A 25,925-nucleotide genomic window follows, 5' to 3' on the forward strand; every position below is an offset into this window, starting at 1 on the left:
AAACATGCCGGCAGAACAGTACCCAGGAGCCCAAGGTTGCAGCAACACAAGGAAATCAATGACTTAATAGTTGGCCATCAACACCCCAATTAAGAACTAAAAGCCACACACAACCAGGCACCACATAAATGCTACACACAGAACAGGCCAGTGCACACATTCGGGAGGGAGGGAGGGAAGGAGGGAGAGAGAGAGAGAGAGAGAGAGAGAGAGAGAGAGAGAGAGAGAGAGAGAGAGAGAGAGAGAGAGAGAGACTTTCCTGAAAACGGCTCCAACACAAGTCCAAAAGCTCAGAAGAACGAACCTTTGGTCCTAGTGACTAACTCAGTTGGGATTCTGGAATGTCCACTCTATCTGTTTTCAAAGATTGATGCAAGGATGCCATATTACTTTTCTTCACCTTGTTTCAGTGTCCTCTTTGGCACTTCCAATAACGGCAGTTCCTGGAAGAGCTGGAGAAGACATTGAAGAAGGAACCTAGAGAAACTGGTTTTTGTAACTGCTGCATCTTGATGAGGCAAATATTGTTGCCATCATAGCACAAAGTACCTCACCAAGGCAAAGTATCTCATCTAGGCCTATTGCATTGATACAAGCCCTTCAGACAATTTATTAATTGATATTTGTTGAACTATTTTTTTGCTCAGGTGCTAAAAGGAATGCATGTGTGTGTGACAGCGATTGTGTGTGTGCCTTTCCCCCACGCATGCATGCACAACCCCTTTGTGCTGCCCCCCCTGCACATGTATGAAGGCCTCACATATTTCTGGTAGGCCCACAGGGCCATATTTGCCTCCATCCTGCTCTGGATGGTGAAAAACAGGCCCAAAGGGGTTGGATCCATTTTTGCCATTCATAGGCTCCAAAGGCTTTCCTGAAGCATGGAGATGGTGAAAAGAGCCCCCCCCACTCCAAAAGGCTGAAAATCAGCTGCCCAGTGTGCACATGCATAGGACAATGCCTCACATGCCCTCAGAATTGGGTCCGTGTGCCACCTGTGGCATCCATGCCATAGGTTCAACATCATGGGCCTAGAAGAACATGTAGTTGCATATAAATGATAGATTACAGAAATATATATGCACAGGTATAAACATAAATACACAGATTTATTTAAACCAAGGAAAGCGAGGATAATGGATGCTCAACACATCTGGAAGCTATAAATATTTCTTGTTTGTACACAAGTTCTTTCAGTAGGCTTTACTCTTCACCACTTCACCATAACATCCAATTTTGTAGGGTGCCTGAACAATTAAGATGTATATCACATTTCTACATCAAGTGAAGAGGAAAATTGGATTTCTTTTAATCAGTTTCATTCAACCTATAGTCAAATTTTTGATAGCAGTCCAATTCCACTCATATTTCCTCCTTCTGTTTTGTTTGCAGGAAAAGCTGATAACCGAAGGAAGGATACCAATACTTCAAAATCAGCTAGATGAATACAAGAGCATTTTTTCCCAGCTCCAAGCCCAGAAACACAAGCTTCAGACAGAGGTATTATTTCAAGTTACTTTTTCTAGAATAAATGTTTCACAAGCATTATGATTTTCATGTTTTATTAGCATACATGCCGGTTTCATTTTTAGAACTCTGTGGATATCTTAAAATCATTACTTGCTCTTCTCCTCTATTAGCTAAAAACACAAAAGAGATCATAAGCTATGAGGGTTTATTGCAGTGGTGGGTTGCTACCGGTATGGTATAGTTCTACAAACTGGTAGCAGCGGCAGCTGGAGGCTCTGCCCATCCACCCTGGATACTTCTGCATATGCGAACATGAACCAGTAGTGATGGGATTTAGAACCCATCACAGGTTCATTGAGGTTGAATATTTAATCTGTGCAATTCACTTGTACCTAGGTCCTTAAGTCTTTGGAATGGAAATGGTTCCCAAGATCTGTGTAGATACATTTTGGGGTAAAATTAATTAAGATCTTTCAAAATATATTCTTGTGTTTTCAGAATTATCTGAATCATAAATCTTTCCAATGCTGGTTTTGTTTTTTACTGTAAAAGTTGGTCAAAATTATAACAATCGTATTTGAGTTGATTTGATTTCTTACATTTGTATCGCAAGAGCATTGATGAAGTGATAATACAATTTTCCTATCAGGCAAATGTCTGTTTTTCAGGCGACTGAGCACCATCTAGTGGTCAATATGTATCCCACTGGAAACTTTCTGACAAATAGTTTCAATTGCCTGCAGCAGAATGTAAAAACATGACTAATACTTGATAAACACACACACAATTAATTTTGGGGGCATAGAGAAAGAGGAAGGATAGTTTATTCAAATTCAATCTTCTGGTTCTTTAGGAGAAGTCTTAGAGGAACTCAAAATTTAATTTGATTTGATTTAATTTTTAATTTTTTAAATGAAAGATACATTAAGGAATGGCCTTCAGTTTCTCTTGAGAACACAATGTAGGAGAGCAGTGCTTGTCTTGGCACTTCAAGACAAGCCTGTTTAAAATTCCAGGTTCATGTTACTACACATCTATAAAACTACAGTAGTTGCATCATTTCTTTTCCCTGCAAGGATATGCAGGAACGATGTCAGTGGAGTGGGAGGAGGTTGACTTTATAAAGTTAACAACAATTCACTGGGGCCTGAGAGGGAGTACCGAAAAAATGGGTGTGCTAAATCTATGATATAAAAATAACAACTTAATCTTAACCTTGACCTTGATCCTGATCCTACTACACTAGTCCTTTAACTGAAAAGTGGAGAAAAAAATACCAAGCTACCATTTTGGGATGGCCTGCTGCTAAATTTTCCAATGAAACCTTTATGAGCACAGAAACAGTATAGAATAGAATAGAATATAATTCTTAATTGGTCAAGTGTGATTGGACACACAAGGAATTTGTCTTGATGCATATACTCTCAGTATACATAAAAAAAATATACATAAATTTTATAAAATACATAAAATCCAGGATTATATTGAACCCATCACTTTTCTACATATTAAAAACATTAGTACTATCATACTACACTAATTCTATTTACTGGGTATGAGATTAGAATTTTAACTGATGCATATGTGCAGGTTTTTATTAACATTATTTATATTAGGACAGATGAACCCTCTTAAGAAATTACACCCTGGGCGTTGTGCAATGTAAATATGATTTCTCAACTTACTGTTGCTCATTGTTATAATGTGCTAATATCTATTTTTTTTATGCCACGTGATACTTGAAACACAAAGTATCAATAATTTGTTTCAGGTCATTGAAATAGGGTAGTATTCTGCATCTTTGCTGCTAGTGATTTTGTTGTTTCCGCATAGCAGACCAGCTTTAGGAAATCTCTCACATCTTCCTTTTTTAAAAAGACAGCAATGCTGGATCAGGTGATTAAGGACACACAGCAGAGCTACAATGATGAGATCCATCTATATAATGACCAGATTGACAGTCTGAGAAAGGGCATAGAAGATGCTGAAAGGACCTTGGAGAAATACACCAACCAGTGTCGCCAGCTGTCCATTTATAAGCAGTCCCTGGAGAGTGAATTGGAGCATTACAAACGTGTAATTGAAAATGAAGATAGCAGGTATGGATATTCTTGAAACAAAAAGCAAAAAATGGCTTAGAGTTTCATCAGGTTGTACCTAAGAAATCTTTTCAATACTGAACAAAAGGTCTTGACCATATTGTTCCATATTTTACATGATAGCACTATTCATAAGAGCTTTCCAGGTTCCTCTACTTTGGCTGGCATGGCAGGTGTTTAAACTTCTCAGGCCAAAACATTATTATCCAGTACTGTGCAACATCCTAAAGAAAATATTAATTGGTATGGAATATGCTACTCACTATAGAAGCATATGACACGCTCTCTGAGTCACCCATTAATAACATTTCTACATCAATGTGCTAAGCTTTTATTTCTAGACATGTACTTGATTTTCTATTGTTGCTGAGATACTACCAAATCCATTGTTGATTTTGAACTCTTTCTTGTAAGAGTATAAAACCAGGTTTTCCTCCCCTCACATTTTGTTTTTAATTGGTTAAGGAGACCTGAGAGTCAAGGCAATTGATTTATGGTTACTTTCTATTTCAATTCTTACATGTCAATGGGAACTCTTTGTGCAGCTGTCAATAATCATATATCCTTTTTAAAAAAATAAACAAATCCACAGTATTTGCAGAGATGTGCATATATAAAACTAGTCATTCACAAAATGTTAAAAGATCCAGACAAGATCTGCATTAATAACACTTCTCTTGGTAATTATTTCACCGTAATTGTGGTTTGTAGCAGTTTTCCCTCTTTTAAATCAAAGTGATTGAGGAGAGAGAATGCTCCTGACTTAACTGCAGCGACAATATTATGCCCATAAATCATAATTGCCTCTTTGCAAACATATTGTCCTGTATTTATTCATGTGTGACCACAGAAAAACAATTGCAAGCACATGTATATCCAAACAAGAATTGCTTTAAAAATAGAATGTGCCCACAAAGCCCATATTGTCTGTTAAAGCAATATGTTGATCATATTGCTTTAACATGCATGATCTGATCATGCTATTAAAATGAAAATGAATGAATTTAAGCAGAGTACCTTTCATACCTGTTTACATATGTGTAGATAGATGTGCTTAGAAGGCTCTACATGATGGCTGTCACTCCTTTAAGGGAGGAGTGCCACTCTATATTGGTTGAGGCAGGCAGGATTCCCTTGAGTACTATTTGTTGGGGATCAAGGGAAAGGGAGGGTTTTGCCTTGTCTTTCTGCTCAACATCCCCATGTACAATTGGTGGGCAACTGTGTTAGATAGAATGCTGGACTCGATGGGCTTTGGCCTGATTCAGCATGGCTCTTCTTATGTTCTTATGGAGGACAGATCAGGAAATAGATTCCAGAAGAAATACTGGAACTCTTGAAATACTGTAGATTGTAATAACATAATCTTGAAAGACTAATTGTGTTTTTCTGCCCTCTCTATTGTACCCAAGGGATTTAAGGCAAAGCCAGTTTAACATTACTGTTTCCCCCTCAAAATAAGACCCTGCCTTATATTTTTTTGAACCCTGAAACAAGTGCTTGGCCTTATTGTCATGCACTCGAAAGCCTGATTGGGCTTATTATCAGGGGTTGTCTCATTTTTTTTGGGGGGGGGGGAAATAGGGTGAAATTCTCCTCCTTTCTTGGATTTAAATCATATTTTGCTTCTCCAAGTTCTTCTCCATAATGGGTGCCTTATTGTATGAGGATTTTCAAACCTATGGAGTTCTCTAGAGCAGTGTTTCCCAACCTTGGCAATTTGAAGATATTTGGACTTCAACTCCCAGAATTCCCCAGCCAGCATTCGCTGGCTGGGGAATTCTGGGAGTTGAAGTCCAGATATCTTCAAGTTGCTAAGGTTGGGAAACAGTGCTCTAAAGCAGAGGTCCCCAACCGCCGGTCCGCGGACCGGGACCGGGCCGCTGGGGTTTTCCAGCCGGTCCGCGGCGCCACTGCCCTCCCGGCAGAGGACATTATGCAGGACAGGGTGGGGCGTCGGGCAGGGCGGGGAGAATCAGGAGGCTCCTTTGGCAGCTGGGGGCTGCCTGGCTTTGTGATTTTGGCTGGGGGGGAGTTAGGAAGGTCCTACTTCTCCCCCCCCAGCCAAAAACTCAAAGCCTATCTGCTGGATACGGGCGATGAGCGGGACGAGCGGCGCCGAAGCCGGTGGCTGTGGCAGCTGCTGCAAGAGGCTTCCGCGCCGCTCTGTCCCACTCATCGCCCGTATCCAGCAGATAGGCTTTGAATTTTTGGCTGGGGGGGGAGAAGTAGGACCTTCCTAACTCCCCCCCCCAGCCAAAATCACAAAGCCAGGCAGCCCCCAGCCGCGAGGTGCCCCCTCCCCTCCCATGGAGCCCTGCCCTGTTTGGTGCCCGCTGGCTGGGCAACGGCCTCCCTCCCTCCCTGCCTCGTGTTTGCAGAGCTCCGCCGGGCAAAGTTCGGACACCTTCCGGGCGCACGCACACATCCACACCTCCACCCCCCCTCCGGGAGGAATTCGCCCCCTGCCCAGAATTGGCCAGCCCAGCAACGCTGCCCTGCTCCCTTCGGAGGTGCGGAGAGGGCAGGGAGAGGAATTTAACCCCGAAAGTGGCCGGGGTTGCGCAGAAATTCCCCCAACCTTCGCTGGTTTCGGGCCAGGGAAGAGGGGGCCGTGTTTACCTGGCTGATTCGGGGATGAGAGACCACCAGGAGCTCCGCAAGGCTGCGTGGCTTGGATTGGGAAGTCCGAAAAAGACCCCCGGGATGGGTAAGTGGAGGGAGAAAGAGAGAGGGAGAGAGGGGGAGAAAGAGAGAGAAAGAGATAGCAAGAGAGGGAGAGAGAGAAAGAGATAGGGAGAGAGGGGGGAGAGAAAGAGATAGCAAGAGAGGGAGAGAGAGAAAGAGAGAGGGAGAGAGGGGGGAGAGAAAGAGATAGCAAGAGAGGGAGAGAGGGAGAGAGAGAAAGAGAGAGGGAGAGAGGGGGGAGAGAGAGAGAAAGAGGGAGAAAGAGATAGCAAGAGAGGGAGAGAGGGAGAGAGAGAAAGAGAGAGGGAGAGAGGGGGGAGAGAAAGAGATAGCAAGAGAGGGGGAGAGAGAAAGAGAGAGGGAGAGGGGGGGAGAGAGAGAGAAAGAGAGGGAGAGGGAGAAAGAGAGATGGAGAGAGGGGGAGAGAGAGAAAGAGAGGGAGAGGGAGAAAGAGAGAGGGAGAGAGGGGGAGAAAGAGAGAGAGGGAGAGAGAGAAAGAGAGAGGGAGAGGGGGGAGAAATAGCAAGAGAGGGAGAGAGGGGGGAGAGAAAGAGAGAGGGAGAGAGAGAGAGGAGATAAAGGAAGAGGAGAGATAGAAAGGAAGAGAGAGAAAGAAAGAGGGATAGAAAGAGAGTGAGAGATGCTCAGTGAGCCTTTCTTTGAAGTTGCCTTTCTTTCTTTCTTTCTTTCTTTCTTTCTCTCTTTCTTTTGCTCTCTTGCTCTCTTGCTCTTTCATTCTTTTTTCTCTCTCTTGCTTTCTTTCTTTCTCTTGCTTTCTCTCCTTCCTTCCCTCTTTCCATTTCTTTCATTCCCCCTCTCTATTTTTATTTCTCTTTCATTCTCTTTCTTTCTTTCTTTCTTTCTTTCTTTTCTTTCTTGCTCTTTTTCTTTCTCTCTTTTACCTTCCCTTCCTCTATTTCTTCTTTTCTTTCTCCTTCATACCTCCCTCCCTCCCTCCCTTCCTTCAGTCTTTCCTCTCTTACTCTCCCCTTTCATAAGTTTCCTTGCTTCCTTCCTCTGTTCCTGTCCCTTCCCCCTTCTTTCTTCTTTCTTTCTTTCTTTCTTTCCTTCCTTTCCTCCCTCCATTTCTTGCTTTCCTTTTCCTTCCTCCCTTCTTTCCTCCCTCATTCCCTTCTTTCACTCCTTCCTCTCTTACTCTCCCCTTTCACCCCTCCCCAAAGAAGGTAAATTTCATACATAATTGGTATGTCGCAAAATAAAGTAGTTTTAAAATGGCGGGGAGGGGGCCCCCCAGACACTTAGGCTGTATGGGCCCCCAAAATTCCTGATGGTGGCCCTGGCTCCACCCTTCCATAACCCCACCCCCATATGACCAAAGCCCCCCCCCCCCCCGGGCCATGGAAAACTGGTCTAGCTTAAAGCCGGTCCCTGGTGCAAAAAAGGTTGGGGACCTCTGCTCTAAAGCATGTCCATCTCTGTACATGGTCAAGACTTTTATAGTGGAGTAAACATGGAAAGTACAAGCATGGAAATTGAGATATATATATATTCATACATGCCATCTTTTAAACCCACACATCTTTAAAATGAAGGATGGTCCAATTATGTGCCTGAAGAGAAGTAAAAGAAAGAGTAACTTTCAGGAATGGTGAACAGAAGCAGTTCTGACCTTTCTCTTAGATAACTGAAAATTTCAGGGATTGAGATGGTTTTGGGTATGTACGAGATCTGGAGTTCTTTGCTTTATTTTTTACCACTGGCAGTTTCCCATTCACAGAGTTTTCTAGGGTTATCACTGCTATTTTCAACAGGGATCCTCTCTGCATAGGTTCTTGCTCCTCAGTTATTTTTCAGTGGGATTCCTATGTGCTTTGTTATTCTGCCAGAGAATGACATTATATTCTAGAATGTTTGATGACAATGGATTTCCAGGGAGATGATATAGAGGAGTTAGTGAGGATTGCACTCCATATAGCTCACCTCAACGCAACAGGTTTGGAATGGAATAAAAATAACTTATTTGTAAAATATTCGATTTCTATCCTGCCCTTCTCCTGAGACTCAGGGCGGCTTACAACAAGGTATTATAAACATGGTAGGAATCTATATAAAATTACACAGTAAAAATCCCCATAGTTAAAAAGCAACCAAACAGATTCAAACATCATGCATCAAACATTCAAGGGTATTGAAATTTCAATGGCCTCAAGCCAGGGATGGGTCTTTAAAACTTTACGGAAGGCAGGGAGAATGGGGGGAAGTATGGATCTGTGGGGGGAGCTCATTCCATAGGGCTGGGGCTGCCACAGAGAAGGCTCTTCCCCTAGGCTCTGCCAGATGAACATTGTCTGGCTGACGGGACCCGGAGAAGACCAACTCTGTGGGACCGGCCGGCCGCTGGGATGTATGAGACAGAAGACTGTCCCATAAGTAATCTGGTCCCATGCCATGTAGGGCTTTATAGGTCATAACCAACAGTTTGAATTGTGTTCGGAGACTAATTGGTATCCAGTGCTATTCGCAGAGTACTGTACAGACATGGGTATATCTCGGGAGGCCCATGATTGCTCACGCAGCTGCGTCCTGTACTACCTGCAGTCTCTGAACACTCTTCAAAGGTATCCCCATGTAGAGAGCATTGCAATGCTCTCGAGGTAATAAGGACATGAGTGACTGTGAGTAGAGACTCCTTGTCCAGGTAGGGCTGCAACTGATGTACCAGGTAAACCTGGGCAAACGTCCCCCTCACCACAGCTGAAAGGAGATGATGTTCTAAGATCAGCAGTGGGTTGAGGAGAACACCCAAGTTGCGGACCCTCTCTAAGGGGGTCAAAAGTTTCCCCCCGAGTGATGGTCCGACAGATGGGATTGTCCTTGGGAGGCAATACCCACAGCCACTCCATCTTCTCGGGGTTGAATCTGAGCCTGTTAACACCCAGCCAAATCCTAACATCCTCCAGACACCAGCACATTATTTTCATTGCTTCACTAAGTGGACATGGAATAGAGATGTATAGCTAAAATATCACAAATGCATATAATTACATGGATGTAATCCAACTAGGTTATTTCAAATGTTTGTTTAGGTTTTGTTTTGGTGGAATTTATTGACCCAGTCTTATATCTTTTCCCTATTCTGATAGATTGAATTCTGCTATTGTTGGAACTCCAGTAACCCTATTTCCACAGACCTACAGACCCTCAGGACACCACCCTTGAAAGGCACAGGTAATCAAGTATCTACATTTACTGAAGGAAGATGGACAACAAGCGAATCATCTATTGATTTCTTAGAAATAAGAGAGGTCTCCAACCTTACAGTTCCTAGAGCATAGTCACAATACTTATTTTTAAAATGAGTTAACATTTCTATTCATTGGGATCCTGAAGATTTGTGATGAATTAATGTTTTGTATATATACAGCTCAGGAATAAATCTTGTCTCCTGATAAATCCTAAAATAATTATGCCCGAATTTTGGTTGTATTAAAGTAAACTTTCTTTCTTACCTAAAATAGTTTTATCACATGTACCTTAACTTCTAATGTCTATAAGTTGTGTATGTTCTTGTTAACAATGGGGAAGAGGTTTGCTCTTTTTTCCAGGATTATTATTTAAACTTTTAAGACTAGTCTATTATCTATAACCTGGGGATTTCCTGGGGATCTTTTATTCTAGTGCTGACTTGATCTGATTCCATTTGAGCTTTTTGAGATCAACTATTGGCTGGGTGTCTTCATTACTTGACCCTCTCTTATTTAATTTCTTGTTAATTGCATGAACTTTATTGTCTAGCAGGATCCAGGTAAATACTGTACCAGTATTTTCTTACACAATCATGCTAGTAATGTTGAATTACAGTATCACAGAAGTCCATTTTGCTATGCATCTTTGTAGGTTATAGTCAGATTTGAAAAGTGTAGACTGTATAGACTGTATCTAACAAAATTTAAAATGTAATCCATGTGTGTGGGTGTAAGACACACACACACACACAGAAAGAGAGAGACAGAGACAGAGAGACACAGAGAGACACAGAGACAAAGAGAAACAGAGACAGGAACAGAGAGAGAAAGAACCAGAAAGAGAAAAAAAGGGAGGGAGAAGTTTCTTTTCTTTCTCTATACAGTAGCTCCATCTAAATATTCATCTTATATTAACCACCCATTCAGGTATTATTTTGAGAATGTGTGCATGTATGTGATATTAGCAATAATTATGCAAGCAATTAGATAAGAAGTAATCATACTAATTGCATTAAAGTAAAATTATAGTAAACAAATCCAATCAATTTAAATTTGCCATTAAAAGTGAATCACATTTAGGTTTTGTCTTTGCTTAACCAACATGCTGGAGTATATCAGTCAAAGGGCAAGTATAGACACTGCCTAAACAAAGGGTGCACTCTGAACTAACATTTTCTTCAACAAATGTTCAAGCTACCCTCATTAATCATATTTGAGGTAATGTCTGCTTATGATACATTTCCTCTTTCGTGGGCTGCATCTCATGTTATATTTATGGTTGTTTTATCTCCATTCATGTAGACATTACACTGGCCATGCAAGACATTGCTGCTGCCAAGTTTCGACAAAGAAGTCTGCCAAAGAAAATGTTTAAGAGGAAGGAGATTACACCAAAGGATCTTACCAATGGATCTTCCTTAGAGAAAATCTTTGACCGGCCACAAGAAGGATTTGATCAAATTCCAATGGATTTCAAGCATGATGGACTACTCACAGAAAGTGAACATGGATCCAATAGTACCAAGGAAGAAACTGAGCTCATAAAAGCAGAAGAAGATGTGCCTGATGGAGCACAAATAAGCAAAGCTTTTGATAAATTGTGCAATATAGTGAAAGAGAAAGTCAGATGCTACCAAAGACAGGAACCTAGAACTGGGTTCCATGCTAAAGGGTATGTAGTTATTGCAGAAAAAGGCAGCTATGATGACACCCGCTTCCACTCTTTACCTATTCCTTATAAGGGTAGAGTCATTGTTTCGGATGTTGAAGGAAATATATCACGTGGCATGAAACCAATCCCAGAATTACCCAGATCTGATTATTGCAAAAGTGAACTTGAAGCCCTTGGAATGCAAGAGCGATCAAGGATGCAGAAAGACATTAAATATAAATACAAGCTGATAGGCAAAGAGAAGGATGATGATGGAGCCAGGGTCTGGAGAGATTTTGGAAAAAAACAAGAATTTCCAAAAGTGCAATTTACTGGGGCACCTGAACCATTTTCCACATCATGTCCAAGTGAACGAAATGAAGAAGGAATTTATGTAAAGAAGCAATGCAAGAAGCAGGATGGCTTGCATAAGGAATTAGCTTCCCCAAACACTATGAGTTATGAGAAGGTAGAAATGGTAGAATCCATTGAAAAATTCTCTGATGACAAAATGCAAAGCTATGAAGAAACTGCTATGATTATGGAGACCATGACTGAGAAATCCAGCAAAAAGAAATTGGAAGACAAAAGTCATTAATATGCACCTTCAAACAGCCAATTAATCCAGCTTACAATTATTACAGAAGCGATTGTCAGATTTTTTTTTTAATTTAAAAGCAAAGCTAAAGAAGATTAATGGAACCCTACCAATGTGAATGGTTTGATGTTGGTAGCCTAAAACATGTATTTTGCTTGATTCTTCACTACTCTCCCCTTATATTGTCTGATTGAGTGATAAAAATAGTGAATGTGGAGTTGAATTTCTCTGCTAATAGCAAAATTGTAGTAGTTTCACCTTGGGGAATCTTAAATAAAATTCAAATGTCACTCCTCATGCTCAGTTTTGCCAACTCTGGAGGCTGTTGTTGAGCAGAAGCCCCCATTTTTCAAGATTATTCCTATGTTGGCTTCAGTTAGAAGAATGGACATGGGGGAAAATAGCCACACCATCAAAAGAAAGAAGGACCTGAACATCCAGTTTAATGTATCCCAGCTCTAAATATTAATTTAGACCTAAGAACTTGTTTGGAATTGAACTGTCTCAATCCTCCAGGGAAGAACCAAAATACTCTCTATTCCCTGTTAAATCAACGATCAAAGGAAAATAATAGGGGGGAAGTACTATTAAGTTCACAAGTTTTTCTTAATCAAATTGACTTGCAAGAGATTGGCGCCATTGGGCTTGGTGCCACCACATGTCCAGAAGTGTATCAAATATAATACTAATGGATTTGATGTCTTCATTGAAGTGATTCTTGGACTATACTAATACTTGAGTTCCTGATGATACAAATATCTGAATGTTAGCTGATACCATTTGGTTGATTTTTGCTTAATAAATATTTTGTCTTCCATAGATGTATTTGCTCAGAGGATCTTGTTGCCATTTAACCACAAAATGCAGAATATTAGAAAGTCACTTGGAGCTGTAGGCACAATGCAGTAGAACCCTTGGCTTTTCCTTTTAAGTCTAAGCAATGGACCAGACTAGATACAGAATTATGAATGTTAATTAAGTGTCCAAGGCTCTCTTTTTCTGAACATTTGCATAGAAATTAAAACACGTAGTTTAGGTTTCTGGTACAGAAGCCCAATTGAGTTAGCTACTTATTTGATATGAATATTTGTATATTCCTGTCCAGAAATGTTTTTTTCTGCAGTTTATTTATCCCTTTTTAAATAGATAGTTATGAGAATTAAACAGCAAAAGGGCTTTCAACTCTTCATACCATTTATAAAGGTTGAAATAAAAACCAAATATAAATATGAATTAGCAGGCACAGCACCAATTGCCTTTTAGTAGTGATGACACACAATGGAGGAACTTCTGTATTAAGCTCAATCAGAATAGAGCTGAAAGGGACCTTCAAGGTCTTCTAGTCCAACCACCTGCTCAAGCAGGAGACCCTATACCATTACAGAGAAGGTCTAGTCCAGTGGTGGCACGTGGAGCCATATCTGCTGGCATGCGAACCATTGCCCTAGTTCAGCTCCAGCACGCATGTGCGCATTGGCCAGATGATTTTCAGCTCACACAGAGGCTCTGGGAGGCTATTTTTGGCTTCCAGAGGGCCTCTGGGGGGATAGGGGAGGGCGTTTTTGCCCTCTCCAGGTTCCAGGGAAGCATCTGGAGCCTGGGAAGAGTGAAAAACAGACCTACCAGACCCACTAGAAGTTGGGAAATGGGCTATTTCTGGCCTCCATTGGGCCTCCTGGGAGCAGGGGAGGCAATATTCGCCCTCTCCAGGCCTTGAATTGGGGGTGTGGGCTCTCGCGCAGGCACAGTAGTGTGTGCCCACAAGCTTTCGGCACCCGAGGGAAAAAAGGTTCACCATCATGGGTCTAGTCTCTGTTTAAAAACTTCCAGTGATGAAATATCCACTTCTAATGGCAAGCTGTTCCACTGGTTAATTGTTCTCAGTGTTAGGACATTTCTCCTTAATTCTGAGTTGCTTTTCTCCTTGATTAGCTTCCATCCATTGTTTCTTGTCTTGCCTTCTAGTGCTTTGGAGAATAATAATGCCCCCCTCCATTGGCGGCCCCTCAAATACTGGGAATACTTCTATGAGACTAGACTAGACTAGACTGGACTGGACTGGACTGGACTGGACTGGACTAGACTAGACTAGACTAGACTAGACTAGACTAGACTAGAATAGAATAGACTAGAATAGACTAGAATAGACTAGAATAGAATAGAAATCATGTCACCCGTAGTCCTTCTTTTCTCTAGACTAGCCAAACCCAAATCCTGCAACCGTTCCTCATGTTTTTGTCTCCAGGCCTTTAATAATTCTAGTTGCTCTTCTTTACACTTTTTCCAAAGTCTCAGCTGGTGGATGCAAAACCTATATTACTAGTTGGAACTCATAGATAACTTTTTAAATAATAGAGTGGCAGAAGAACCCATCACTGGACTTAAGGAGCCCTTCTGCATCGTATTTTCTCCAAGCAGTTGTGAACAGGATAAGTACTGTATATCTGGATCTCTTGGACATTTACCAAGCCTTTATGTTCATTGCCATCAACAGCAGTTACAATCATTTGACTGTAAGCTTAGTGATAGTTGATGATTTGTTTGTTGCATGATAAAAAGGCCGAGTAATCTTATGCAGTGAGTTAGCTAAATAGGAATTTGAGTTGTATATTTCCATTTTGGGTAAACTACGGAACACATAAAGTTAAAAGAGCATTGCTTTAACATGAGGATTTTTATACGGTGGCTCAAATTTCACCGGAAAAATAGACCCCAGGTTTGTGGGTAGTATAGTCTGTTGTCAATCAGTCTGATTTTTGAGCAGATCCATTTTATTGAGAATTTCTTACCAAAGGTTTTAGAACTGCTGCAATAGCCAAGCTGCAGGTCACAGTGCTGAAGCATATCTAAAAATGCATAGCAATGAAGGTAAGTATTACATTGCTGTAATCCCCCCCCCCCACTTTTACTCATAGTTATCTTAATCCAATCTTGGAGATATAGATCTGGTACTGTAAGTGGGCATTTCCTGTCCACATAGCTTTCTCATTTACTTTCAAATAAATTCATTTGGCTCCATTTATAGAACTGATGATTCCTTGTCATTGAAAAGGGTGTTGCATTCATGAAAGAAACAATAGGTATGCATCTGATTACGTACACAACTCTTAAAGATGAGAGAATGGAACCAAAACTTACAGTAGACTCTAAGGCAAAACTCTCTAAACAGTGGATTTCACCAGTGGTGAGATTCAAAACTTTTTACTGCCAGTTCTGTGGTTGTGGTTTGGGGTGTGGCTTGGCGGACTTGGCAGGGGAAGGATACTGCAATATTTCCATTCCCACTCCATTCCAGGGGAAGGTTACTGCAAAATCCCCAGTTCCTCCCAACCAGCTGGAACTCAGGAGGCAGAGAATAGATGGGGATGGGGTCAGTCAGAGGTGATATTTACCGGTTCTCCAAACTATTCAAAATTTCTTCTACGGTTCTCCAGAACTGGTCAGAACCCGACCTTTCAGTTTTGCCCATGGTAAGTTTTCATCTTTCTCAATTGCTAAGAAATCCCTGAAGAATAAATTTTTTTTAAAAAAGGTTTTAGATGATAAGTGTATCTATCACTTAACACCCCCCCCCAACCAAGCTATGGCCCCTAGATTGCAATGTATTGTATTTTGTGATGCTCTGAAAGAACATAAATATCTTCCCAGAGCTTCTTTTTTTAAAAAAATAAAATAAAAAATCCAGTACTGTATTATTAATCCTGGTGCTTGAATACTTGAAACAATGTGCCTCATTATCAGTCTTCTCTTACCTTACGATGTACCAGCTGTGGATGAGAAATGGGCCTTTTCCATAGTTCTATCTAGTTTGTGAAATGTTCTTCCTGTAGAAGTTCTCCTGATGTCCAATTTACTATGTTTTAATGGAAAGCAATCCAGCTCTTCCACATAATTAGCTTTGTAGGTTTTACACAGTTCTAAAGTATTTTTTTTAGGTTGCCGCAGAAAACAGTTTGTAACGGTCCATGTATAAATACATTAATTAATTAAAAAACAGCCTATTACTATAGCAAACTGATTCACATGTATATTTCAGTGGATGGTTTGGTGACATTTTGGAACTTCAGCTTCTCATTTCACTTGTTCTTAGATTATATTTAGTCTAAATATAAAAAAGGCAGAAGGAGAATAGACTGCCTTTCTGAGAAAGTATAAGTTTTCTTTACCTAACCTCTGAAACAATCATACCAACATGTTCTGCCATATTTTAGTCTTATCTAAATGTAAAGACTACACTGTCACATAAGTTACTGATAAGCAATTGTGCTTGGATCTACTGCTTTACAACATCTCTTTATTTTTACTCATATTATAAAACAGAGCTTCATAGTTCATTGTCTATATACAATTTATCCCATGACTCCCAATTAAAAAAAACAATTATAATAAATAAACATCATTTTGCATCAGCAGTATCAAAAAAAGGACTCATAACTGCATTCTGATGCATACAATAAATAAAAATCCTACAAATTGAATGTATCTACATAATAATACTATTAATATCAAAATGTGCCATTGCTCTTTAGCATTGCTCTTCCATTGGGATTATGAAAATATATACACCCATTTAGTTATTTTGCTACAATATAAGACTTTTAATGTTCAAATGGAAAACTTACATCACGGCAATGGCATCTCTACATATAAATTCAGTGAGCCCCTCAATTATCAATTAGAAGATTTTCTTAGACGTTATTGTCATTTTTGCTTTCACAGTAAATAAATTTGCATGGGCTATGCACATGTTAGAAATGCATACACACATACGTATGTATGTATGCATATATGCAATAAATTCTTATTCTTATTTACAATAGGATGTGTCTATATAAATATATAACATACGATAATGCCAGTATGCTGCTACTACACACTCCATATACTGTAGTATAGCAAAAGTTTAAATCTTTAAATTTCAAAGGTTGAAAGGTTACATATGTAGGTAAAGATGAACTGAACCAGCAAAGAAAGATAACTGCAGTGCCTACAGTATTGAGTTCCCTGCTACTGCTGAATTTGATGAAAATGCATTATGCCAATAGGGATATTCTTCTCTATGGCACAATTATTTCATGCAGGACTAGAATAGAGTTGATGGTCATCCAGTAGAAGCAAATTTTACTCTCAGATATGCATGTTCATATTGTATGCTCCTTAAGTTTTAAAAAATCACAAAAACAAAACAACAAGATTCAGTCTGTTCTCAATTAGCTTTAGGGAGTATTTATGCCAATGCAACTTGTTTATTCAACGGCTTCCTCGTTTTTCCACTATAAAAGTGTTCCATGCAAAAATAGCCACAAATACTGATGCATATGATTCTAACGTGCTTCTCTCCTCAAAGGGAATGGAAGTCTCTGAATTTAAAGTGTGCTCAATTGTGGCTGAGAATTTTTGTGCTGCTGTCAGAAGAATTTGGTTATTACAAATCCTTCTCTTTCAAGTATTAAAACATTCACATTCATGCAAAAATCTGAGAATAGAACAAGCCCCAGTGTATTCTTTAACTCTGTTTTACATTCATGGGTTTTAAAAGGTGTACCAATTTCCATTCATAACAGTAAACAAATAAACAAAAAATCCAGAATTCATTTAATAATGCCAATATTTGCAGATCAGTACACAGTTTGAGAATATTCTATCTTCCTTCAAGTCTCACCACTCACAAGATTCCTAGGGTCCTAGAGCCTGTATCTTTTTGCACAGTATCCCAAAAAAGAATAAGGACCCATTATGCAGGTGGAGTTTTAGGTTATGAACAATTTGTGGTCGTATTATAAATTCACATGATTCCCATATGTCAGAATACACATGTAAGTTCTATGTTCTATGTGATCAACAGAGTTCACATTTGTCTGGTGTGCATCATAATTGTTCACATGTTGTAATGTTATGCACCTGGAATGCACAATGTCCCTTTTTATTCAAGCATATAAATAGTCATGTCTTTTTGATATCTAGCACTGGAGCATCATAAATTAAAACATACTGGGAGATTTGAAGGTGGCAATATAGTAACTATAACAGTTACACTCAAATAACCAGTTTACTCGTTGCAAATTAACCAAGGAAAGTAGATTTTTAAACTGATTTGGTGAAAAATGCATACACTTAGTTTTCACTTTGCAAAGGAAATATATCTTTGACTGTGCCCAGTACTGCAAGGCACAAGTGCAAATAAATCACGAAATAATTGAACAGCTTCTCATTTTATTACCATCACAAGACTGGAACTATTGAGAGTAAACACTGTCCATTCTTTTAAAAAAAGAAAGAAAATAGGAAGAATATAAATAAAAATTGAATTAAAAATAAGAGATAAGAACCATGACGACCTGGTGCTTGCATTCAGCGCCAAGCAATCATTAACCTTTGAGGCATGCAAACCAGTAGCACAAAACCTAGCAACCCTATATGTGTGATTAATAGTTCTACTGGTTAACAGATAAACTGCATAAAAGGTGCCAATGGATCCTGGGAGCTCAGATAGTAAAGGGACAATCAGAATCAACCCATAGCCATTGTGTAATAAAAGCAATATAGAAAGAAGTCAGTAAAGTCCTTGCCTGATCCAAACCATAAAGACATAGCCAGTCTTTTTAATTAGTATTCTCTGAAATTTTGCAAATAAGAATGGTATTAATTTTTGGGACTCCAAAAATTTTGAGAATAAAGACCAATAATGGAGAATATTTGTAGATCAAGATTGAAATGACGAGTCCTTGGTGCTCCTGAGATCGGTTGCTTCCTGCAGATAGCTTTTACCCAAATTAGTAGTGCTCCTAGCACTGATGATGCAGTTTAGGTAATGAAATATCTGCAAGAAAACAACCAAGCTCAGAGAGCACAAGAGACTCCTTGGAGAGTAAAGTTTAGAAGCAAGAGCCCAATATGAAACCAGGTTCTTAAAATGCTTTAAATTAGTGTTTTTCAACCTTAGCAGCTTTAAGATATGTGGACTTTGACTCCCAGAATTCTCCACCCACACATGCAGACTTAAGAATTCTGGGAGCTGAAATCCACGTTTTTTAAAAGTTGCCAAGTTTGAGAAACATTGCTTTAAATGACTGATTAGCAGGGGTGGGCTTCTGCCCAGAGGGTGGGTGGGTGCAGTGAGGTAGCAAAAATGGGGCTCCACCCCAGAACACCCAATTTGCACTGAAAGATTTTGAAAGAAAAATCAGGGCGTCCTTCATAAGCCACAGTGTAGTAGTAAAATTTTTGGTAGCCCTTCACTGCTGATTAGCCTGGGGGTCCCAACCTCTCCAACAATCTACAGCCAAAATCCAATTTAATGTTCCTTTATTGCTAAATTCCAGAAGTTCTAACAACTTACCCATTACAGGAACAAATCAGGCAGAGCAGAAAAAAAATCAAGCAAATGTGTCTAAATTTCCTAGCAAAAAGAGTAAAATAACAAAATGTGTCTTTTTCTGCTTCCAAGCCAAGAGTCATGTTTTGGAGCAACAAAAAACAAAGCAAAACAAATTATTTTGGATAACCTGTGGCTTCCCAAAGGGAAAGTCAAGATACTCATGGGTCTGCACTCAATATACCAAGGTACATTAAGCTTTGGCATTATGAGCTGTTAACACCGAAGGGATATAGATACAGAGCCCTTGGCTCTGCAACAATATCTCAAGATGGCAAGGAAAGCATTTTGAGCATTATTCCCTACATATGACAGCTGCACATGCCATGATCTTAAGGCATGAAAATCACTTCCAGATATTCCAGTAGAAGATTCCATTTGCTTTAAAAAAAAATCATCTTCCCATTAATTTGCCTCCTGTGTATAGTCAGCCATCTGGCAAGCACTTTAACCTTAGTTTTATCTTTTTTTTGTAAGAAGCAAATAATTAACATCTTACCAAGAAGACTCCTGAACTCTATTACTAGAATAAATTGATGTAAAGGGCTGTGTGTTGTGCTATAATAGTTGTATATATAAAACATAAATCCCTGTACTCCAGATTACTTGTTGAAATTCAGCAGATTTTCTAGATCTGATTAGGGAGACATTTTGGAAAGCTCACAGGCACCATTTTGAGTCAGTTCAACATTTTCCACTTCAGAGGGAGGCAACCTGGTACCTGCATGAACCTGTAAGGTAAAAGGTATAAGGCAAACAAATTAAAATAAATTGTCTTATAAATAAATAAAACTCCACAAGGCAAGGCGAAGGGAGCAATTAAATGGTGATGATTTATTTAATTTAATTTAATTAAGTATGATTTAATATTGGAAATAATCAGATAGCTCATTCATTCACAGGCAGAAAATACAACCCTTGAAGTATAACCCCAAGAGTTATTTAAGAGTAAACACTACTATCTTTTTTCAAATTAAGCAGGAAATAAAGAAAAATTACATTGGCAGTGAATGCTGTCAATGTAGTGCAACGTTAAGTTAAAAAGGAAGATAGGGACTGAAAGGAAGTGAAAACAGCAAAAGCATTTTCAGAACTGAAATTTGAAATTCTTCTTACTTTAGATTTAAGAGGCTAAATCAAATAATTTCTGCAGGATCAGGGTTTTTTTTTGTCTCTATCGCTTTTATTTCTGTATCTCATCTCTGTACAAAAGAAGTATTGGATATTAATTGCTGTAAACCCAATTTATTCTAATTTGTTTGTCTTATACTTTTTACCTTTCTATTCAGGGCTTTATATAACATTGCTTTTATTTAAGAAACTATAGTTTTTCCTTCAGAAGACTCCCATTGGCCTTCTCACCTGAAAGGCAGAAAAAAAAAGGTGATGGAATTATACAGTTGATATTGTTAGTCAAAGAATGATTTAGTGCAAAACAAATGAAATAATGGTGCCATTTGATCTTATTTCTGACAAAATTACACACTTTCAGGTTGTACGGAGTTGTTGAGAAATGTTTAAATATTTCCTTAAGAGAGAAAACGGGTTAATCCTCAAAGAGCTCAATTTTGTTTAGCCAAATTCTTCAATTTTCAAACTAAATTTTAAATAATATCCTGCATAATTATCCTAATTTAAAAAGTTGCATCGGAGACATGTAATAAGAAATAGCTAAATTCTTTTTTAGGATTCCATAAAGGTCCTAAATGTTGCTGAAGGATGGAAACTCAGAGATATTGATCAACAAATAAGCTAATATGGAATTCAGAAGACACTATTTTATGGATTGACATTATTTCAAAAAATATGAGGTACTTAACCTGGGGTTCCTGGGTTATTCTTGCAGAATTGAGAGACAAAAGAGCCAGGAAAATCTGTGCCCAGTTTTAGCGATAAACTAGTGGTTCTTTTCTTTGAAGAATGAACATCTGGGTGTTTCACACTCTAGTTCCTTTTTTGAGATTATTATTCAACATGTTTAACAGAAAATTGCCAATGAAATGTTTTTGAACTTGATATGGTAAAAAATGTGGCTTCTACGCCTATTGTATGTATTGGAGAGTTTTTGTAGAGCTTGTTATAAGCCTTGCTGGTTTTGGTCTACAGACTCTGGATTTTTTTTGGTTCACCTGAAATGCTAAGCAATGAGTAGAAAAAAACCCTTAGCTTCTGAACTATTTCCCAAGAGAAATGAGATTGGTTCACTGCTTGCTTTATTTTTGTACCACTAATCATTTTAGTTCTATATTATTACTTTTTATAATCTGTTTTTAAATTGTATGGCTTTTATTCCCCCCCCCCCTTTTCTGTAATGATTGGATTCATGATAGTTTTTAATTGGAAGTATTGGTGTCTTATTATTCACCGATTCCTGTAACTAGGAGATCAAGTGATACATCTACATATATGTTTCCAGGCTATTTCAGTTCTGAGGCTTCATTAAGCATGCCTTTGATTTATAAATTTCCAAAATCCAACTTCTGAATAGCCAGGTTTGTAATATAAATGCTTGAGATTTTATCTTTGCAAATACCACATATTAAAAACTGGAGAAACAGAAAGAAGTGTGAGAGAGAGTTCAACATTATTGCAGCCCATAAATTTGTATGAAACACTGCACAAATTATGTGTGCCTTAATGCATTTTGCATTGAGAATTAGACACTAATTATTCCACATTTCATTAGAGTCATTATTTGCAGGCAGAGTGTTAGTAGAAGTAAAAAATTGGGATGCGCCTAAGAATTCAAAGCCCAGTATGAAAGCATCAAGGAAAGGGTAAAACAACATTACTTGCTGGGTTTTGAAGCCATTAATGTGAGCACCAAATTGTACTTGCTTTTGCTCTCATTTCACACAGTCCAAATTCTCACATAAGAAATCTTTTCCCCTCCAATCTCTTGCAATATTTGTGCTGAATGTAGATTCACAGAAGTGTCCAGTGACATTATTACCTCCTTGGCATCAAATTCTCTGTACACTAAATTTTGGACATCATTCTGATTTCTGCACTCTGGAATTTCTATGGAACAGGAGAGCTTCAGCAACCTTCCCCCATATCTCCAAATTATGCAAAATAATTTTTTTTTAAATTAAAACAGTCCTTCTCATCATTTCTCCTCACTGTGAGAATATTAGTGAGGAGTGAAGAGAAAGATGAATGTTGATTGAGTTTTGAGTATTTTCTCCTCAGGATTTTGGGTCAATAATTTTGCCAGGCAGGTTACTACTATGCATATCCATTTGATGTGCTTGATGTAAAATGTGTCTCATTGTTGTGGAATCCACCAGGGCAACTTTTATTATCATAAATAGAAGTTTGGTGTTTGAGGTCAAAGTTCTTTTAGATGGGAGGACAGAGATGAGAAGAGATTAAGAAGTGGCCATGAGGTATTGGTAAAGAAGCTAATTACTCTCTCCAATCAACATAATCATTCATTGCCTTTGAAAAGAGAAAGGTTGGATCCTCAAAGACACATGAAACACCTTTTAATGTTATCCAACTATAGTTGTGCTGAAATAACAATAATAAGGAGAGAATATATTTTGCTTCATTGGTAGCAATAGGTCACTAAAAGATGCTCCACATCATTAGTGGGAATCTCACTATAGTCACTATCACTATTACTGCACTGTTTTCCTAAACCATGATTTGGCAAACTGGGATCAAGGATTAGCTTGCCTGATCCATCTTTTAATATAACAGGGTTCCCTCGATTTTTGCGGGTTCAAACTTCGCGAAAAGTCTATACCACGGTTTTTCAAAAATATTAATTAAAAAAATACTTTGCGGGTTTTTTCCCTATACCACGGTTTTTCCAACCCAATGACATCATATGTCACCGCCAAACTTTCGTCTGCCTTTAATAAATATTTTTTTTAATAAACTTTTAAAAATAAACATGGTGAGTAATAATCTGAATGGTTGGTAAGGGAATGGAAAATTGCAATTTAGGGGTTTAAAGTGTTAAGGGAAGGTTTGTGATACTGTTCATAGCCAAAAATAATGTATTTACTTCCGCATCTCTACTTCGCGGAAATTCGACTTTCGCGGGCGGTCTCGGAATGCATCCCCCGTGAAAAGCGAGGGAACACTGTATATCTGTTCACATGAAGGTATTACAAAAGTAATCTAAGCAGGACTATGAGCTGGGCACAATTATCACTTCTAGCTTAGAACTCAAGATCTCAAAAGAATAGCCACACTATAGCTCATGTGGGGATTATGAATATAGCAGAAACTCTACATAGTATTTTATTTAGATGTATCTTCCAAAGAATACGTATCTCCCCGCTCTTTAGGAAATTATTTAACAAGCAACAAATTTAGTTGTCAAGGTATGCTACATAAACTGGGAATTATTCGTACAGACTGGTCTCTCAAAAGAACTATTAAAAAAAGAAAAAGGAGATGCTTCCACTAATACCCATAAACTTGCCCATAAAAATCATCTATTTATTTCAGGACAATTTCCTTCTTATATAACCAAAATTAACTTCCATTGAATTCAATGGGCTTAGCTCAAGGATATAATAGGCTTGCAGTTTGTGAATTCTAGAACTATTGACAAGCTATGTTTCTTATTTTATTAGCTTTGGGAATGTGTTTGAATTGATCTTAGGACCAAACTGTATTTCAGACTTTAAAAAAAAAAAAAAACCCCAAAACTGTGCTTAAAGTTTTGATGAGTTTTGGAGACCAGAGGGGGGTTTTTTAAGGAAAAAAAATACATAAACCATTGCCTTATGGCAGAAAACATATTTAATAAATAAATAAATAAAACAGTTGCACCAGTTTCCTGCCCCCAAAAATCTCTTTCTTACTGCTAAATGCTGGTGAAGATATTGGTTAGTGAATATAGACTTTTCAAAGGCCAATAGCAGCCAGCAATGAGGAAAGTTTTCAGCAGGAGAATGATGCAAGATTTTGCAGCTATCTTTGTTTAATTTCAAAGCAATTCATGGAAACATAAATAAAATATAATTTAGAGCCCCAAATTCTGATATTTATTTCCCCTTTTTAAAATAACTGGCAATATTTCAACAAGTCTACATCAATGATCTCTTCCAAAATTTAAAATAAAATTGTAAATTATGTCTCCACTATAAAAATATATAAAGAAATGTTGCCAGTTGATTGTTTCAAGTTGCATGAGGTCAAATGTAGCAAAACAAAATAAAACACCCTTCCCTGAAATAATTGATTTTCAAATGAAAATAGTTAGACACACACTTTTGCAAAGTAATTGGTTTGTAATCATGTATTTGTGGCTCAGAATTCAGAAATTTCCACTGTAGTTAAATTAGACAATGTATCATTGTAGAATGAAAAGGTCGGATAGTGATTGAGAGACAATGAATGTTATATGCCTAATGGGGACATACAGGAAAGGACAAAGGGGAAATCTAGCCATTTGGCATGCAAAGCAGTGCTAATTCTTGTTTAATATACTTTTGAGACTTCTCTCTACTGCTTCATCTAATTCTTCTTCCAACTCTTCCTTCTTGGACATGGCCAGTTTAGACTGGTAATCTTTCACTATTTGGTCTATGTAGGGTGCACTTTGAGTTCCATGTAGCATTAATGTCCATTCTTTCAGGACTCCCTTTTGGGGCAAGATCCCAACAAACCCAACTTCGAGAACCCAAGTACCTCTGGGGTCTTCTCCCCAAGAATGTGTAGTCATGAAAGGCCACTTGTCAAAGCCCACTTTGGAATCATCATCCCTTGGCCGCCGACTCAGCAAGATGGATTTTGTTCCCATTGGTGAGGTCATGTTGATATTCAAATCACCTCTTCTCGTAGCGTTCACTGTGATAACTGCTTGAACATGTTCGAGATAACGAACAAAGTTCTCTTTCCCCTCGCAGGCATCTGTTGAAAGTGTCAGAACCAGCTTGCCACCGGGTGGTATTTTCCTAGGATTTGCAAAGAAAAGCAATGCTGAATATCATGGTTTCCTTAGTACCCATCAAAGTTCAGTTTGAGACTTGGAATGAAAATATGAAAAATCTGAATCAAGATAATTAATAGGTGATTTATTTTTACATACAAATTTATGTAGTTTATCCAAACTCACACATAGGTGACTCCTTGATGGCTTACAACCTTAACCCCCCCCCCCTCATATAATAAAACTCAGAGCAAAAAACCACCCCCATCCTTGCTGGCATTAAGGGGTGGTGCAGCAGGTGCACTGCAGCCAATGAAGCTGACTTGTAGATCTGAAGGTCAGTGGTTCAAATCTCATCACCGACTCAAGGTTGACTCAGCCTTCCATCCTTCCGAGCATAGTTCCCTCTAACCTGAGCAGTGAGCAATCGCTCACTTAAAAATCATCATCAACTCAGAGTTTTCCAAACCTGCCCAGAAGCTGAGAGGGAAAGAGTGAGAGGGAAGGAGAGAGAGAGGAAGAGAGGAAGAGAGAGAAACAGAAAGAAAAAAGAGAGGAAGGAAAAGAAAAAGAAAAAGAATGGGAGCAAGGAAGAGAGAAAGAAAATCAAAATCTAGTTTGAAACTAGCTCAACTATTTAAGTGGCATTTTGATATTGATGAGCTCACTGTTATAGACACACAGTACAGTATTTTATTTTGAAATTCTCTGAGGCAAAACAGGGTGGGTTTTTTATTTGTTTGTTTGTTTGTTTATTTATTATTTCTGTGCCGCCCAGTCCCGAAGGGACTGCTGCTCAGACACTATACTTTTCTGCCCACCTCAAAAAAAAATTAGAGGGAACACTGCTTCCGAGGTGGGTAAAATGAGGACCCGGATTGTGGGGGCAATAGCCTAGCTCTGTTAAAAAAAGTGCTATTGCTAACATGTTGTAAGCCGCCCTGA

General features: G+C 38.7%; 2 protein-coding genes across 3 annotated transcripts in view; one reads left to right on the forward strand and one right to left on the reverse strand.

Moving 5' to 3' along the window:
• BFSP1 (beaded filament structural protein 1) overlaps positions 1-11,791 on the forward strand; it is a 29,105-nt gene extending 17,314 nt beyond the window's left edge. Inside the window, 5 exon segments of the mRNA XM_070738128.1 lie at positions 1,393-1,500; positions 3,349-3,569; positions 9,362-9,420; positions 9,423-9,446; positions 10,766-11,791. Of these exon segments, the coding sequence (XP_070594229.1) occupies positions 1,393-1,500; positions 3,349-3,569; positions 9,362-9,420; positions 9,423-9,446; positions 10,766-11,712 (1,359 nt within the window). The 3' untranslated portion in view covers positions 11,713-11,791.
• Positions 11,792-20,326: 8,535 nt separating this feature from the next.
• Positions 20,327-25,925, reverse strand: part of PCSK2 (proprotein convertase subtilisin/kexin type 2) — a 137,099-nt gene continuing 131,500 nt past the window's right edge. Inside the window, exons 12-13 of one of the 2 annotated variants that reach the window (XM_070732583.1) lie at positions 24,740-25,005; positions 20,327-20,449 (exon numbers count right to left, since the gene is read on the reverse strand). In XM_070732583.1, coding sequence (XP_070588684.1) covers positions 20,409-20,449; positions 24,740-25,005 — 307 coding nt within the window. In that variant the 3' untranslated portion in view covers positions 20,327-20,408. Of the gene's footprint in view, positions 20,450-23,318; positions 25,006-25,925 lie in introns of those variants that run through there. The other variant, XM_070732582.1, reaches the window with a different exon arrangement.

The sequence above is a fragment of the Erythrolamprus reginae genome, chromosome 1, assembly GCF_031021105.1.
Source record: "Erythrolamprus reginae isolate rEryReg1 chromosome 1, rEryReg1.hap1, whole genome shotgun sequence".
In the NCBI taxonomy this organism is placed as follows: domain Eukaryota; kingdom Metazoa; phylum Chordata; class Lepidosauria; order Squamata; family Dipsadidae; genus Erythrolamprus; species Erythrolamprus reginae.